This window comes from Haliotis cracherodii, unplaced genomic scaffold, assembly GCF_022045235.1.
Source record: "Haliotis cracherodii isolate W230 unplaced genomic scaffold, xgHalCrac1.p SCAF_2, whole genome shotgun sequence".
Classification (NCBI taxonomy): Eukaryota; Metazoa; Mollusca; class Gastropoda; order Lepetellida; family Haliotidae; genus Haliotis; species Haliotis cracherodii.
The window spans coordinates 20419074-20438234 of NW_027266275.1; the positions used below are offsets into that span (position 1 = coordinate 20419074).

The window sequence follows — 19161 nt, forward strand, 5'->3', positions numbered from 1 at the left end:
TCTCACTCGACCAGGTAAACGTGCCATTTGTCAAGTGGAAAAAATAAACCTACGTCAGTTCTATCTGAGTTCCCTTCGTTGTATGTCAAAGAGTTGGGGGGTACTTACACAATATGGAAGCACCGATAAATAAGCTGACTGTAATTCGGGTAAATGTGAAGAGTTTCTGAAAAGAAAAATATTTTAAGAGAACCATTTTGATGTCGTTGAGGAATGTGGGAAATAAACATATGTTTTAACTTTCTGTAGTGAGTGGGTATGGTTTTACGCCGCTTTTAGCAATATTCTAGCAGCATCGGGGCGAGAACACCAGGAATGGGCTTCACATCCATGTGAAAGGTACAGGGGTACAGGGATAAGCTCTACGCTACCCCACCAAACTATCTGAAGTGAGGTATTTCACAAGGGGAGTAATTAAACAAGTGTCACCAACAGCCTCCTTCTCACAGACAGTACAACAGACAGCCTACCACCTTGTCACAGACAGTACAACAGACAGCCTACCTCCTTGTCACAGACAGTACAACAAACAGCCTACCTCCTTGTCACAGACAGTACAACAGACAGTCTACCTCCTTGTCACAGACCGTACAACAGACAGCCTACCACCTTGTCACAGACAGTACAACAAACAGCCTACCTCCTTGTCACAGACAGTACAACAAACAGCCTACCTCCTTGTCACAGACAGTACAACAGACAGTCTACCTCCTTGTCACAGACCGTACAACAGACAGCCTACCTCCTTGTCACAGACAGTACAACAGACAGTCTACCTCCTTGTCACAGACCGTACAACAGACAGCCTACCACCTTGTCACAGACAGTACAACAAACAGCCTACCTCCTTGTCACAGACAGTACAACAAACAGCCTACCTCCTTGTCACAGACAGTACAACAGACAGTCTACCTCCTTGTCACAGACCGTACAACAGACAGCCTACCTCCTTGTCACAGACCGTACAACAGACAGCCTACCACCTTGTCACAGACAGTACAACAGACAGCCTACCTCCTTGTCACAGACAGTACAACAGACAGTCTACCTCCTTGTCACAGACAGTACAACAGACAGCCTACCTCCTTGTCACAGACAGTACAACAGACAGTCTACCTCCTTGTCACAGACAGTACAACAGACAGTCTACCTCCTTGTCACAGACAGTACAACAGACAGCCTACCACCTTGTCACAGACAGTACAACAGACAGTCTACCTCCTTGTCACAGACAGTACAACAGACAGCCTACCTCCTTGTCACAGACAGTACAACAGACAGTCTACCACCTTGTCACAGACAGTACAACAGACAGCCTACCTCCTTGTCACAGACAGTACAACAGACAGTCTACCTCCTTGTCACAGACAGTACAACAGACAGCCTACCTCCTTGTCACAGACAGTACAACAGACAGTCTACCTCCTTGTCACAGACAGTACAACAGACAGTCTACCTCCTTGTCACAGACAGTACAACAGACAGCCTACCTCCTTGCCACAGACAGTACAACAAACAGTCTACCTCCTTGTCACAGACAGTACAACAGACAGCCTACCTCCTTGTCACAGACAGTACAACAGACAGTCTACCTCCTTGTCACAGACAGTACAACAGACAGTCTACCTCCTTGTCACAGACAGTACAACAGACAGTCTACCTCCTTGTCACAGACAGTACAACAGACAGCCTACCTCCTTGTCACAGAGAGTACAACAGACAGCCTACCTCCTTGCAACAGATAGTACAACAGACAGTCTACCTCCTTGTCACAGTACAACAGACACCCTACCTCCTCGTCACAGACAGTACAACAGACAACCTACCTCCTTGTCACAGACAGTACAACAGACAACCTACCTCCTTGTCACAGACAGTACAACAGACAGTCTACCTCCTTGTCACAGACCGTACAACAGACAGCCTACCTCCTTGTCACAGAGAGTACAACAGACAGCCTACCTCCTTGTCACAGACAGTACAACAGACAGCCTACCTCCTTGTCACAGACAGTACAACAGACAGCCTACCTCCTTGTCACAGAGAGTACAACAGACAGCCTACCTCCTTGTCACAGACCGTACAACAGACAGCCTACCTCCTTGTCACAGACAGTACAACAGACAGCCTACCTCCTTGTCACAGACCGTACAACAGACAACCTACCTCCTTGTCACAGACAGTACAACAGACAGCCTACCTCCTTGTCACAGACAGTACAACAGACAGCCTACCTCCTTGTCACAGACAGTACAACAGACAACCTACCTCCTTGTCACAGACAGTACAAAAGACAGCCTACCTCCTTGCAACAGACAGTACAACAGACAGTCTACCTCCTTGTCACAGACAGTACAAAAGACAGCCTACCTCCTTGTCACAGACAGTACAACAGACAGTCTACCTCCTTGCAACAGACAGCACAACAGACAGTCTACCTCCTTGTCACAGACAGTACAACAGACAGTCTACCTCCTTGTCACAGACAGTACAACAGACAACCTACCTCCTTGCAACAGACAGTACAACAGGCAGTCTACCTCCTTGTCACAGACAGTACAACAGACAGCCTACCTCCTTGCAACAGACAGTACAACAGACAGTCTACCTCCTTGTCACAGACAGTACAACAGACAACCTACCTCCTTGCAACAGACAGTACAACAGGCAGTCTACCTCCTTGTCACAGACAGTACAACAGACAGCCTACCACCTTGTCACAGACAGTACAAAAGACAGCCTACCTCCTTGCAACAGACAGTACAACAGACAGCCTACCTCCTTGTCACAGACAGTACAACAGACAGCCTACCTCCTTGTCACAGACAGTACAACAGACAGCCTACCTCCTTGTCACAGACAGTACAACAGACAACCTACCTCCTTGTCACAGACAGTACAAAAGACAGCCTACCTCCTTGCAACAGACAGTACAACAGACAGTCTACCTCCTTGTCACAGACAGTACAAAAGACAGCCTACCTCCTTGTCACAGACAGTACAACAGACAGTCTACCTCCTTGCAACAGACAGCACAACAGACAGTCTACCTCCTTGTCACAGACAGTACAACAGACAGTCTACCTCCTTGTCACAGACAGTACAAAAGACAGCCTACCTCCTTGCAACAGATAGTACAACAGACAGTCTACCTCCTTGTCACAGACAGTACAAAAGACAGCCTACCTCCTTGCAACAGACAGTACAACAGACAGTCTACCTCCTTGTCACAGACAGTACAAAAGACAGCCTACCTCCTTGCAACAGATAGTACAACAGACAGTCTACCTCCTTGTCACAGACAGTACAACAAACAGCCTACCACCTTGTCACAGACAGTACAACAGACAGTCTACCTCCTTGTCACAGACAGTACAACAGACAGCCTACCTCCTTGCAACAGATAGTACAACAGACAGTCTACCTCCTTGTCACAGACAGTACAACAAACAGCCTACCACCTTGTCACAGACAGTACAACAGACAGTCTACCACCTTGTCACAGACAGTACAACAGACAGCCTACCTCCTTGTCACAGACAGTACAACAGACAGCCTACCTCCTTGTCACAGACAGTACAACAGACAGCCTACCTCCTTGTCACAGACAGTACAACAGACAACCTACCTCCTTGTCACAGACAGTACAACAGACAGTCTACCTCCTTGTCACAGACAGCCTACCTCCTTGTCACAGACAGTACAACAGACAACCTACCTCCTTGTCACAGACAGTACAACAGACAGCCTACCTCCTTGTCACAGACAGTACAACAGACAGTCTACCTCCTTGTCACAGACAGTACAACAGACAGCCTACCTCCTTGTCACAGACAGTACAACAGACAACCTACCTCCTTGTCACAGACAGTACAACAGACAGCCTACCTCCTTGTCACAGACAGTACAACAGACAACCTACCTCCTTGTCACAGACAGTACAACAGACAGTCTACCTCCTTGTCACAGACAGTACAACAGACAGCCTACCTCCTTGTCACAGACAGTACAACAGACAGTCTACCTCCTTGTCACAGACAGTACAACAGACAGTCTACCTCCTTGTCACAGACAGTACAACAGACAGCCTACCTCCTTGTCACAGACAGTACAACAGACAACCTACCTCCTTGTCACAGACAGTACAACAGACAGCCTACCTCCTTGTCACAGACAGTACAACAGACAACCTACCTCCTTGTCACAGACAGTACAACAGACAGCCTACCTCCTTGTCACAGACAGTACAACAGACAGCCTACCTCCTTGTCACAGACAGTACAACAGACAGCCTACCTCCTTGTCACAGACAGTACAACAGACAGTCTACCTCCTTGTCACAGACAGTACAACAGACAGCCTACCTCCTTGTCACAGACAGTACAACAGACAGTCTACCACCTTGTCACAGACAGTACAACAGACAGCCTACCTCCTTGTCACAGACAGTACAACAAACAGTCTACCTCCTTGTCACAGACAGTACAACAGGCAGCCTACTTCCTTGTCACAGACAGCACAACAGACAGTCTACCTCCTTGTCACAGACAGTACAACAGACAGCCTACCTCCTTGTCACAGACAGTACAACAGACAACCTACCTCCTTGTCACAGACAGTACAACAGACAACCTACCTCCTTGTCACAGACAGTACAACAGACAGCCTACCTCCTTGCAACAGACAGTACAACAGACAGCCTACCTCCTTGTCACAGACAGTACAACAAACAGCCTACCTCCTTGTCACAGACAGTACAACAGACAGCCTACCTCCTTGCCACAGACAGTACAACAAACAGTCTACCTCCTTGTCACAGACAGTACAACAGACAGCCTACCTCCTTGTCACAGACAGTACAACAGGCAGTCTACCTCCTTGTCACAGACAGTACAACAGACAGCCTACCTCCTTGTCACAGACAGTACAACAAACAGTCTACCTCCTTGTCGCAGACAGTACAACAGGCAGTCTTCCTCCTTGTCGCAGACAGTACAACAGACAACCTACCTCCTTGTCACAGACAGTACAACAGACAGCCTACCTCCTTGTCACAGACAGTACAACAGACAGCCTACCTCTTTGCCCCGGATTCCCGGCAGTACCACATAGAAGGAGAAGGCAAGAATGACGATGCAAAAGATGAGACCGGACTCCAAGAGGTCAGCCTCGAATGGCGTCTTGTTGGCCTCGTAGAATGTTGGGGCGCCATTCTTGCGGAATGCTGTGTATAAGCCCATGATGGCGTTGCCAACGACGATGCTGAAACATAACAGATAAAGTGTTTGAGTGTAGTTATTGGAGAGGGTCATTATACTGTCCTCTTATAACAGCCTCAAAGTCTGAAAATGTGACGTTACATTACATCTTGGTGAGTGAGTGAGTGAGAATGGTTTTACGCCGCTTTTAGCAATATTCCAATAATATCACGGCGGGGGACACCAGAAATGGGCTTCACACATTGTACCCATGTCGGGAATCGAACCCGGGTCTTCAGCGTGACGAGCGAAACATCTTGGTATTTATGAGTGAGTGAGTGAGTTGGGTTTAAAGCCGCTTTGAACAGTATTCCGCGCAGTTACATGACAGCTTGTCAGCTTAGAAAAGGTAGGAAAGCCCGAAGTGATGCAGATCTCAGACGTTTACCAGCTTGGTAGAGACCCAGAAGCACGGGGTTGGTGCTGACAAACCTAGAAACATAATCGGAGCGAACCGGGATTCGAACCCACCATCTGGTGTGCCCAATGGGCACAACTCTGCACAGAGAATTGCGGCGCTTAAGAAGGCTGACCATCTGTGACCCTGGTATTTATTAACAAAATCAAAGTAAACGGATAAAACGTAAGAAAAGAAATGTAAAAACATGGGGTTTGTTTTCATTTTACGAGTTGACGTTTGTTCATCCACGATACAGAAACCACTTGTCTCCAAGATAAGTTGCTTTATTTGAAATATGTTATTTGTGCTTTATTTGAGTCTTTCAAAAAAAAGAACGAGTACCAGGTACGTTGTTTGTTATTTGTTGTTCGTTGTTGTTCGTTGTTTAACGCCGCACTCAGCAATATTCCAGCTATATGACGGCGGTCTGTAAATAATCGAGTCTGGACCAGACAGTGATTGACATCATGAGCATCGATCTACGCAATTGGGATACGATGACATGCATCAATCAAGTCAGAGTGCCTGGCCACCCGATCCTGTTAGTAGCCTCTTACGACAAGCATAGTCGCCTGTTACGGCAAGCACTGGTTGCTGAAGACCTATTCTACCCCGGGTCTTCACGGGTCGGGTACCAGGTGCGATAAGGTTGTATAAATGCCTGTGAACTCTCTAGCCTTATGTTGGCGTCTGTTGAATACTCCCCAAGGAGCTGAGAGTGTCATTCCCCTTTCGGTATACGAGGGATTTGCGGTGTGCAAATAAAATCGTATTTGATATTTTTTTCAGTAAGAACAAATTGCACTGTTTCCTCAATTCTTTTAGATTTGTAGTAGTTTCGGGATTCTGGGGTGAGCAATGAGATGGTATCGGAATTCAGTGAACATAAGGTTGGCATGCTCAGTTTTATCCCCACTGATGCACTTTAAACCTGTCTGTGTGTGAAGTCTATCGCTGCAAGGTTGGGTAAGTAACAATTAGGAGATAAACATACCATGTTGACAATTTAGAGCACGGTTTCGTACAGCGCGAACTTCGTGTGAGCAAAGCTATTGAGTAAAGCGGCGTGGATTTGTCTCTCTGTTACCCTAAAACCTGAATAACTCTATCCCTTGATTTCTTTCGAGCTTCCTGCCCAAAGGGCACTGCCGTACATACATTGAATCAATCTCGACATTGAATATTGTTGTAACATCAACTCTGCAGTTTATAACCGATAAGTGTGCATCGTTATTTCAAAATGCCTACGGACAGTTATGAGAAAGAAGCACTTTTCTATAAGTGATAGTTTCCGCGGTGATGCGGACCTCAGGTCAAATCAGTTGTTTCAACCAGCGGTAGTTAATGTGATTTGATCCTCATGATAATATATCTGCCCTTCTGTGTCTGGATACCCGTGAAGATCCGGGGTAGAATAGGTCTTCAGCAACCCATGCTTGCCGTAAAAGGCGACTATGCTTGTCGTAAGAGGCCACTAACGGGATTGGGTGGTCAGGCCCGCTGACTTGGTTCATTCATGTCATCGTATCCCAATTGCGTAGATCGATGCTCATGATGTCAATCACTGGATTGCCTGGTCCAGACTCGATTATTTACAGACCGCCGTGATATAGCTGGAATACTGCTGAGTGCGGCGTTAAACAACCAACCAACCAACCAACCAATCTGTCTGGAGGCGGATGGCCAGTTGACTAAACGTTTGGGGAGTTATGTCCCTTGCTCATGACGGTGTTCATCGTCCTCATGGCATTCCTCCAATATCAACCTGTCACACTCTATATATAGAGTAAGTATTTAAAGAATTGTTAAACTCTATTGACACGTTAGCAGGTGTCTACTTTAGTACTGAGTTATACATGTAAACGCCTTTGTATTTAGATGAGAATGAAGGGGCCAAGGTTTAATCGACGAACGAACAAACAAGTGCGGGATATGTCTCTCAACGCCAGAGAAAAGAAAAAGAAAAAACCCAACTCTACTTGAACTTCATGCATAACAAAACACAATGTTTCCGATAGGTTGGAGAGCGGGTTCGTCGTTTGGGCTGTAGATTACTGCTTGTCAGCTTTTCGTTGGAGGAAGGTGACGTGGGCGTTTACCAAGGATAATAATCGAGGCGACTCTTGGAACCTACGACCAGCGGATCCTGGTACGACTAGAGGCGCAACTCTACACAGCCGTTTTAAAGGTGCCCTAGTCGTTAACAGTAATAGGGACCGGTTATAGATATACTGAAAGGATTATCCTCATCAACGATTCGTTAAACCGGGATTTTGCTAATCCGGACGATTTCACTGGATCAGCAGTGTTCGGATTAACGAGATTTCACTTCGTCTTGACAAAATACAACTTTGAAAGGACCTATGAGCATTTGACAATAAATAACAACAACCTGGAAAACAATAGTAGAAAGCTGGATGTTTCTGGAGACCATCAGGAAGTCCTACTGATGCCACTGACACAGTGTTCCCCAAGTCTCCAGAATCCCACGGCCATAATAAAAACAACAAACTTGATAATCAACACTTCATATCATACAGCTTCCGGGTTCGTGGATTCTGCTTACGGAATCAACATATTCTCATGATTTCTCCATTACAGAATTAATACACCGGAGCATATTAGTATCTTTGAGTCAATTGAAATGACATTATATTAGGAATCGCGTTCAGAAAACAGTATTTTACGCATCATTGTCCTTTAAACAAATATAGGTTTGTTTTGATACATTTCATCACGAAATACGGTAAGTCTATCGTGGCACGAAGTATCTCCATACAGCGAATCATGTGTAAATTGCAACACCCCATAAAAATATTAAAAAATGGATTAATTCAATGAGTAAATAGAAAAACAAGAGACATTACAAAATATGAGTGAGTGAATAAAACGTGACCAAAGAGGAATTTGGAAACAGTCTAGAAGAGAGAGACATATTCAGTGCAAGATTGTCATCTCATCCGTGTGACCATAGAGTCCCATGTAGCTCCCTGGTACAGCATTTGCACACCTCGGTCGCGTTGCCTGACTTACTTCCTTGTTCATGGCAAGACCCGGGGGTGTTACTGGATACCATCATATAACTATAACAACATTCTAAACCACGTTTCATTGGTTCTAGAATGTTGTATAATCGTTTTGCATTGTGATTGTCACTGTGTGATTAATTAATAATGTCGGCGTGCGTAAAGAGAATGTCGCGAATGCAGATGCATGTTGGGAGATTAAGGTTGAAATAAACACGATACATGAATATTTATTATGATATTTACCTATCGTTACCGTCAATCGTAGGATTGATGATCATGAAATCATGTAACAATGAACTTTGGATTAATAATGCAATACTTAATTTGGCTTATCTCTTCATCTACATATTGCCATTGATCAGGAAGTTCGTCGTTTTGTTTACTGTTGAAACATACAGTAAACTACGGTTATAACGAACTCAAAGGGACCACTAATTTTAGTTCGTTATAACCGTAGTTCGTTATAAGCATATATACAGCATATATACAACAAATAGCCGGGACTAAAAATTCAGTTCGTTATATCGGTCAGTTCGTTATAAGCGTGTTCGTTATAACCGTAGTTTACTGTACATCCATCACGTGCCGCTTGTGCAGTCACGGACTTATACATATAGGTCATTTACAACTGTCATTTACCTGTGAATAAAGGATAACGTTTCTTCTTTGAGCGTGTTGAAAGTCTGCCCATGTTGCCTTTTCACCCTCAACCTATAAGGCGGTACTCGATTCTAATTCAAACAGTGTTTAAAAAAGCCATAGTTTATAATGCTTAACTTACATGTATTAACTCATTTCAACGCTAGACTTTACATTTGTATATGCTAATGTCTTCAGTGATCTATTGTAACCCAACGGATCGACCAGCTAAATCGGGTTATTTTCCTGTGGCTCCTGTTCACATCATTCTACAATCTAACCGCCGTGGCTTCCCAACGGTAGACAATACGAGTAGGCCATGGCCCGTTGTTATCTGATTTCACGTGTTCCCCTTCACCTGCTTTCATAATGTTAAAGTAAATATGAGACAAGCCTAATCGGGGTGGATATATTGCAGGGATATATGATACATAAACCACGAGTCGGAATAGTGGACTCTTTTAGAGTGTCTATCTAAAAAAAATGCAATGAAATGTTAATATAAATAAATTATTGGCAAAATTAGCTTAATTATTTAAAAATACGTTTTGTCTTTACATAAAAGATGTAATAAATTTAATTGATCATTTCTGACTTCTGACTCGATCCCCTACCGCGTCATACCAAAATACTTAAATGATGATACGTGTTGTTACCCTGCATGGCGCTAGGTATAAGGGTCTAAACAAGGACTAGCCGGGTCGGAGTCAGTTTACCGTGTCTGAGTGGGGTATTTATGTTAAACTGCAATGGTTTCGTAGTGGGCTGGGACTATAAATCGGCATATATGTGCATATATAAGTGCAATAATCTTCAAGGAGACGTCAAATCCCATGTCACTTCAACCTCAATACGTATTCAAGTGTGGCAGCACCGGGGTTTGAACTTCAAGGCACAGGACAAACACCGGAAAGGGGTGATGGGCACCGCGGTATACTGTCCCAGCGCAATGCAGTGTCCTAGCGGAGATGTGGGTTGAGCAACAAATATACACATCAATAGAGGTTATCACGCGAGTGTGTTTGGGGATGGTTAATATCCTGCATTAGGAATAAACATTGTATTTAGCGAGCCTTTGTGAGCTACATACATGGTGTTTTTTCCTAATACAGGATATTTACCATCCCCAAACACACTCGCGTGATAACCTCTTTATCATATAATGTCATTCTTTAATTCTGTGCTTGAAAGTCGCTTTCCCTCTCTCACAAACATTACCGAAACATTGCGAGCTGTCCTGGAATGCGCGCATTAATATTTATTACGCCACAGGGTAAGTGATGTGTCAGTCGGACAGTGACAGTAGCCAATTTAGTTCCAACTGAAGCGAAGCAACATATACGCAAAACAACTATTGTTTTCTCTTGCTTTTCGCGTCAATCCATCGGTCTGTCCACTAAAGAAACGGCCCATTCAAGCTTCTCACAGCGATAGTACGTTCCCGGAGCTCTCTATACTACCGAGAGTGTAACGAAGGCGCTGGGAAGGAGCTTGCGGCCCTTTGTCAAACGGGAGGCTACTCTAACGCTAGTCTATGAGACGTCACGGCCACGGTCAGACGTTGTTGACAGTCGGCCTGTCCTGTCATAACATTAAGAAGTGCAGTCAGATGTACACACAGCGACAAAAAGAAACAAGGTAACAATTCAAACATATTTCGACAGAAATCCAACTATTTTAATTTGAGGAAAAGGTTTCAAGCCGCAGAGGTCTACAAGCACAGATCCCGTACTGATCCCGCTTGGCTAGGGCTAGTGCCCTCGCTAAATTGTTTCAAAATATATACCTCCAATGTTGCCAAAACTTGGAAATGCCAAGTTTAACGCCACACCAAGCAATATTCCAGCTATATGACGGCGGTCTGTAAAAAATCGAGTTTGGACCAGACAATCCAGTGATTGATATCATGAGCATCGATCCACGCAATTGGGATCAATGACATGCATCAACCAAGTCAGCGAGCTGACCACCCGATCCCGTTAGTCGCCTTTTACGACAAGCGTAGTCACCTTTTACGGCAAGCATGGGTTGCTGAAGACACATTCTACCAAACTAACAAGACCGGGATATGTCTCTCAACGCCAGAGAAAAGAAAAAGAAAAGACCCAACACATTCACATTGCATTTCGTGTTTGCTGACAGTGAAGATATGGCTGCCAAAGGAATAGAAAATGTGTGTACACATACTGTGCATAATGTGTTTTGCTAGATACTCTTCAATGCCTTCTTTCATTGAACCTAAGAATGACATGTACATGTATGTCCATTTTCAGACCGACAACGTAGTGACTGAAGTATAAAGCTGGACAATAAACAAAGTCGATGCTTGCGTCTCTAATTGTTATGTCACTCTACTTGAATTTCATGCATAACAAAACACAATGTTTCCGACAGGTTTAAGAGCGGGTTCGTCGTTTGGGCTGTAGATTACTGCTTGTCAGCTTTTTGTTGGAGGTAGGTGACGTGGGCGTTTACCAAGGATAATAAACGAGGCGACTCTTGGAATTGAACCTACGACCAGCGGACCTTGGTACGACTAGGGACGAAACTCTACACAGCCGTTTCAACGGTGTCCTAGTCGTTAATCCGGAAACCCTGTTTAACGGTAGTTAACAGTAATAGGGACCGGTTATGGATACACTGAAAGGATTACCCTCAACAACGATTCGTTAAACCGGGATTTTGCTAATCCGGACAATTTCACTGGATTCAGCAGTGTTCGGATTAACGAGATTTCACTGGGTAGACGTGACACACTGTTATTATACTGTTATTCATTTAACCTCTCCATTCGTCTTGACAAAATACAACCTTGAAAGGACGTATGAGCATTTGACAAAAAATAACAACAACCTGGAAAACAATAGTAGAAAGCTGGATGTTTCTGGAGTCCTACTGATGCCACTGACACAGTGTTCCCCAAGTCTCCAGAACCCCAAGGCCATAATAAAAACAACAAACTTGATAGTCAACACTTCATATCATACAGCTTCCGGGTTCGTGGAATCTGCTTACGGAATCAACATATTTTCATGATTTCTCCGTTACAGAATTAATACACCGAAGCATTTTAGTATCTTTGAGTCAATTGAAATTATATAATATTAGCAATCGCGTTCAGAAAACAGTATTTACGCATCATTGTCCTTTAGGTTTGTATAGATACACAACATCAGGAAATTCGGTAAGGTTATCGTGGCACGAAGTATCTCCATACAGCGAATCTTGTGTAAATCGCAACCCCCTTTGTGAATATTAAAACATGGATTAATTCAATGAGTAAATAGAAAAAAACAATAGACATTACAAAATATGAGCGAATTAATAAAACGTGACCAAAGAAGAGACTGGAAACGGTCGAGAAGAGATTGTTATCTCATCCGTGTGACCATAGAGTATGCTGTTATGTGAACTGAATTGGGACTTTTTTAAACAGTGTTTTCTTACCACTCCTATACATGCGCATTAAGCCTATCAACTGAGCTTGTGAATCATATCTGTATGCCACCTACCTCAAGGTCGCAGTACAAATAAGGAAACAATTTCGGAGCTCTACGGTTAAATATTTCTGTTTTAACTCGTCCTCATATATTAACGACGGAATTTCGAGAATTTTGTCTTAAATGTCGTTGCATTATGGCTTACGGCAACAAAATATCACCGAGTTGTCCACCATCTAGTGAGCGCGGCGTAATGGCTGTGTCGAGTGTATGATGCACAGCACACGCGAAAACTTCTGGGTTTTTTTTTATATAGCGATAGGATAACGGTGTAAGAATCTTCATCGAAACGTCGCTAAATTTAATAAACAAAAAGTTAATATTCATAAAGTTGTACATTTTCCTGTACATTTAATGAGTTTAATCTTCGTATTTACCTTCCTGGTTTGTTGTTCAAACCTTTCGACTAATAAAATCTAGCCTACCTTCAAGTGAAAGACTCCGATTCCAGACCTGTTTGGTTTACACAGGTTCCTGGAATTGGCAGCTTGTCCACAGACGTGAGTGAACTCTGAAACTTGGTAGCTGTGCTCCTATTCTGCTTTAGACATTCGTCTCCCACACCCACTGGTGTTGTTCAAAGTCACGTGATATCCACATTCAGTAATTTTCTTCCTTGTTAGCTTAACGTAAATTTATATATCTCTCTCTCTTTATATATATATATATATATATATATATATATATATATATATATATATATATATATATATATATATATATATATATATATATATACATACATACACGAACACTATAGTTGCCCGTTAAGTAGGAAGTCATATAGCAACCGTAATCTGTACATTGATCACTGTTGATATTTTGATAATTACTTTTGTTGTGATACTATGAACATTTTAGTAGGGCTTTATTGGTCGGCTGTTCGCGCCGCTTCACAGGGTATTTGGGACATAGATGTTCCAGTGTTCTCAAGGCGCATAATCTCACAGTGTAGAGTTACGTACCTTTGCAGAATGGGAATCGCTGCACAGCTGCAGTTGTCGCCGTTCGTTCGTATTTGGGGGCACGGGTGGCCCAGTCTGAATTCGCTGCACAGAGTACTATAGTACAGATTCTCGTACTTTTTTGGGTTGTCTTACCTTTCTTATGATTTAATGGAGGTATAATGGTACCACATATAGGATTCAGATCGGTTCATTTCTTGGAGCAGTGTCACACTGACACATAGTCATCCAGAATATCCTAAAGGTGTTTTAACATTTGATCATTATGTAGTATAATGCCTTATGAAAAATTGAAAAAAAGCTCTTTAATGTCCTAAAGTTTTTTAATCTCCAGCAAAATGTAAGAAAATGGATAATACATATCAGTGACTGTGTAGTGGCACGCAATCCGTTATTAGAATAGAGTTATGCCCCTTTGATATCGGACACTTCAGAGAATGATAAGAACGTGCATCGGTGCTGAGTGTGTGTTAATACTGTTATGTTTGGGTAATACGTTGATGTCAGCTCATTTACGCTGTAAATTTCAAAATGAAATGTCAGATAAAAGTATTCGATTTGGGTTAGAAACACATTTTTAGAGATTTTTTCAGACTCTGGAGGCAAGGATGCATGGTTTGGTACATGAATATGAATGCTAAAACGTCGGGTGCTCTGATGGACTATGTTCTACTTTGCTGTTAACATGGAACATTTATGGTGGTCTCTGGTAGTAGTACCTGAGCAATAGAGCTCAATGAGGCAACGGCTCTTCCATTCAGTCAAAAACCGCGCTATAGTGCTACCGCTGTCTCGCTATACCGTTACAGTGCCTCACGCTCCGGTGATTCTCGCTTTATGATCCAACACTGATTTTCGGTCTTAGGGAAACTTACACGTCTCTACGTTTAGAATTGTCCTTCAGGTCAGAAACTCACGCTTGTAACGGGATCAGGTGGTCAGGCTCGCTGACTTGGTTGATGCATGCAAAGATGTACATCTCTATACCTCTTGGATGTATGTCATGGTATCCTAATTTGCCTATAGATCGATGTTCATGATGTCAATTACTGCATGGTTTTTCTGATTGTGGGTTCGAATCCCGTTTCACCCTGATTAAGTTTCTAGGTTTGTCAGCACCATACCCGTGCTCGTGGGTTTCACCGAAGTGGTAAACGTCTGAGACCTGCATCACTTCGGGCTTTCCTCCCACATTAAGCTGACACGCCGTGATATAACTGGAATAATGTTAAAAGCGGCGTTAAACCCAACACACTCACTCACTCACAAATGAAAACTCAAAGATCATTGTGGCATAATTGGTCTTATCCCAGTATGCACCCAATCTGATAAAATCTAGTTTCCTGAATAACTAGTGTCATCTGGAATATAATGAACACTGTCCTAGTGTTCAAATTAATGATTTCATTAATTTTCACAATTGAATATGAAACCACACTAAACAGCTATACTAGGCAATATGCAGATACAGTAGCTGGGCACCACGGTGACAACCAACTCACTTTCATCTCATGGGAGTGCCAATCTGAGTATGTTATTAGTGGTATTCACTGTTTATGACTAAACAAAATGCACAGATGAAAACATATACATGGTACCAAGTAATCACATTGCTAGTGAAGATGCATCTTCCCGAGGCAAGAGAGTTAACTGACTTTAAAAGTGCAGTTTCCACCCTTGCCAAACTAGGCTGGAATTCCTGGGCTCGATCGTAGAGCCACCAGTGGCTATCACGAGTTATGTCCTTTCTATGCCTCTCCTATTGACCAGTCAGATTCAACCTCTCGTATCACTTGCATTTGCTTCAAACAAAACGGTGGCGCCCAGTCATGACGATCTGATTGATAATCAAGATCTATATTGTAATAAAATGAGTCTTACATCGCAAAGTGCATCAAATCACGTGAGCACCTTGATTAAAGGCATGAAAAGATTTAGAAAACATCTGTTGACAACGAGTTAGCGATACACATGCTTTGCAAATCCTGCAGTCGACCGAAATCTGCATGACACTTTACGAACCGGATTTCGATTTCGGTGCGCGATTTTGATTGGACTATGCATAGACTCGTTTGTCCAGCCAAAATGTAACTCCATAATACCAGCCTAGTTCGGAAAGGGTGGAAACTGGACTTTTATAGTCAGTTAACTCACTTGCCTTTGGGAAGATGGTGAAGATGTTGATCTTCTATACTATCATAAGATGCATATCAAACTTCAAAACCACTCAAGCATGTTCACAGGAAATTTATGCTTGGTTCTTTATTACAGGATGAGAGCTGAATTGGCAGTTTTGTTGAACAAAAAATAGTAAAACAATGAGATCAAAACACCTGTCCGTCATTCACCGGTGTAGGAGGAGTCTCTGCAGTGTCTCGGCCAATGACAGTCAGTCGTTAAAACTGTCACATCTCGAAAAAGTAAATGTGGAAAAAAAGGAACGAAAATATGAAAGGAGTGCAGCATTGTATGTCCATGTAAGTATTGTTACGTGTCGATTCCCATATTGAAACAATAAGTTAACCCAGAAATCTGTGCATAAAAGATTTAGTTTGAAAGTAACAAGCAACCAACAAATGGTATACAATTAACTAGGTTTAAAAGTCAATACAAATTACTGCACAGCAATTGCTATGGCAGTATGCAATAGAGTTGTAGTACAATATTCTTTGGCAGTATCAAATACAAAGTATGATGGCAGTGGTGATAGCAAAAAGTGATATTAATATTCATCTATCTGCAACAGTGGTCAAGCTCCCAAGATAAGACTAGGATGGGAATCAGGGGTGATAAGTGATCTTCACACGAAAGCTGGTCTTGATGTATTGTCAGATGAAATGTGAGATGACAGGCACACGCTGCCCAATGTACATAGTCTAACAAGCTTCCAGCAATTTCCACACAGTGCCAAACCAGTCCAGTGTCACTTGAACATCACATGATATTTCCACATGTTTCTATAATGCTTGACATCCTTCCATGCTATTTAAGAAGTTTACAGATAATACAGGCATCTAAATATCATAGTTTTCTCACCACTGTTTACAGTAAATAGTACTACAATTGTGGCAACTAATCATTGTCCAAATACACATGCATTGAACTTCTTCTAAATCTCAACAGAAACAATGTACCGGTAATACTATTATGTCTAGGTCAGACTAGGTACAGACTGTTTGTTGTGAAGAGAGTCTCTTGAAACGTCTGCACATGTTGCCCTTGTATATACATGCATTGTTTAGTATAGAAAAGTGATTTGTCAATACGAAACTTTGGCACTGTGAATCATTACACCCACTGCTGAAATCTATTGTGTTTTCAGTGGCCTTACTGCAAGAGAAGATGTACGTACTGCAACTTCAACAAGTATATCGAGTAAGTATTGAGTGGACATTGAAGAGAAGCAGAGGTTTCAGTCACTGCTGCAGAAATGGTAAACATGCAACAGAAATAATAAATTCGGGAATGTTCATGGGTCGCTGTTTGTACTGTTCAAAGCAGTGTACAAAAGCATTCCCTCCCTGTTTTCCTCGAACTGCCTCATGAAGGCCCAGTGGATTGAGTGTCTTCCCACAGAGCGGAAGGTGGGTGGCTTGATCCTAGGCGGCGTCATTCCAAAAGTCATTATAAGATGGTACTTGTTGTTTCCCTGCCTGGTGTCCACATTAAGGGGTTAAAACAAGGACTGGTCACCATGGAGTCAGCTTCCTGTGTCTGGGGTATTCATGTTAAACTGTAGCATGGTCTCAGTGATCTAGCACTTTAAATCGGCTTTAGTCAGGACTAGCACACACACACGCACGCTATTTGACCTAACCCAACCACACACACATGCATGTCTCTATATAAGTGCAATAATCTTGAAAGCGATGTTAAACTCAATTTCACCTCATCTCACCCCTGTATTCCTCGCCACTTTGCCAAGCAGGAAGGTGTCATTAGACTTATTGTTTTGTTCCAGTCGCAATGTCAACGAGGAGAGAATGAGAGATAACCTTGTGAGGGAGACTGAAACTCTCATCAGGCTCAGTGGCGTGTCCAGCATAGCATCAATCTTCTTTGGAGGAGGTAGGAACATAGATTCTGTTCAAGTCATATTAGCTAATTATGCATAGAGTTTCTGGAAATTTTAGTTTTAAACCCTGATGTGATGCTCTAAGTTGAAACACATTAACAGAATGGATGTAACCATACGCCTACCTCACATTTCGATGCAAATCATTATACGAACCGACCTGTGAGGATTCAGGGTAGAATAGGTCTTATGCAACCCATGCTTGCCGTAAAAAGCGACTTTGCTTGTCGTAAGAGCCGACTAACAGCATCAGGTGGTCAAGCTCGCTGACTTGGTTGATGCATGTCATTGTATCCCAATTGTGTGGATCTATGCTCATGATGTCAATCACTGGATTTTCTGGTCCAAACTCGATTATTTACAGACCGCCGTCATATAGCTGTAATATTGCTGAGTGCAGCATTAAACAACAAAGAAACAAATATTAAATGGACCACAATATGATACATATCACAATGCTTCATTTTTTTGGTATGAAATGTTCCGTGTTCCTTGAAGCCCAGCTGACAAATTATTGTTGCTATCAACCAGTTTGTGTTTTTCTTGCATCATGGGTTAAATTCAGACTTGTTGTAATAGTATCATGCAATCATATGGGAATGAAAGATATTCTGAGTATCTGTCAGGCCCGATTATTGCAAACCTTCATAAATATTACTTTATGAAAATCCGTACAAAATAGAATATTAATTGATACATGAGTGGGCATGTTGTGTGTTGTATTGCCAGGTGTAAGGTCACTATGTATTGATACATTGGTGATTTGTAACACCCCTGGTGTACAGGCTGTTATGATCTAGGGGGGTGCACAGGTGGCCCAGTCGTCTAAGGCGCTGTGATTCGCTGTGCAGAGTTGCGTCCCTTGGGCACGCCAGAAACCTATGATTCTTGGTTCGAATCCCGGTTCGCCCCGATTATGTTTCTAGGTTTGTCAGCACCATACCCATGCTCGTGGGTTTCACCGAAGTGGTAAACGTCTGAGACCTGCATCACTTCGGGCTTTCCTCCCACATTAAGCTGACACGCTGTGATATAACTGGAATAATGTTAAAAGCGGCGTTAAACCCAACTCACTCACTCACTCACTCGAATCCCGGTTCGCCCCGATTATGTTTCTAGGTTTGTCAGCACCATACCCATGCTCGTGGGTTTCACCGAAGTGGTAAACGTCTGAGACCTGCATCACTTCGGGCTTTCCTCCCACATTAAGCTGACACCGTGATATAACTGGAATATTGTTAAAAGCGGCGTTAAACCCAACTCACTCACTCACTCACTGTTATGATCTAGCTGTT

General features: G+C 42.9%; 2 protein-coding genes across 6 annotated transcripts in view; one reads left to right on the forward strand and one right to left on the reverse strand.

Moving 5' to 3' along the window:
- Positions 1-13432, reverse strand: part of LOC139467397 (dual oxidase maturation factor 1-like) — a 28829-nt gene extending 15397 nt beyond the window's left edge. The window contains exons 1-3 of the mRNA XM_071248942.1: positions 13252-13432; positions 5079-5262; positions 109-166 (exon numbers count right to left, since the gene is read on the reverse strand). Coding sequence (XP_071105043.1) covers positions 109-166; positions 5079-5240 — 220 coding nt within the window. The 5' untranslated portion in view covers positions 5241-5262; positions 13252-13432. The remainder of the gene's footprint in view (positions 1-108; positions 167-5078; positions 5263-13251) is intronic.
- LOC139467399 (radical S-adenosyl methionine domain-containing protein 1, mitochondrial-like) overlaps positions 10533-19161 on the forward strand; it is a 32245-nt gene continuing 23616 nt past the window's right edge. Inside the window, exons 1-4 of one of the 5 annotated variants that reach the window (XM_071248946.1) lie at positions 10533-10599; positions 16063-16268; positions 17114-17166; positions 17753-17859. In XM_071248946.1, the coding sequence (XP_071105047.1) occupies positions 16110-16268; positions 17114-17166; positions 17753-17859 (319 nt within the window). In that variant the 5' untranslated portion in view covers positions 10533-10599; positions 16063-16109. Of the gene's footprint in view, positions 10600-10876; positions 10965-13950; positions 14036-14230; positions 14281-15188; positions 15321-16062; positions 16269-17113; positions 17167-17752; positions 17860-19161 lie in introns of those variants that run through there. The other 4 variants (XM_071248948.1, XM_071248945.1, XM_071248944.1 and 1 more) reach the window with 4 other exon arrangements.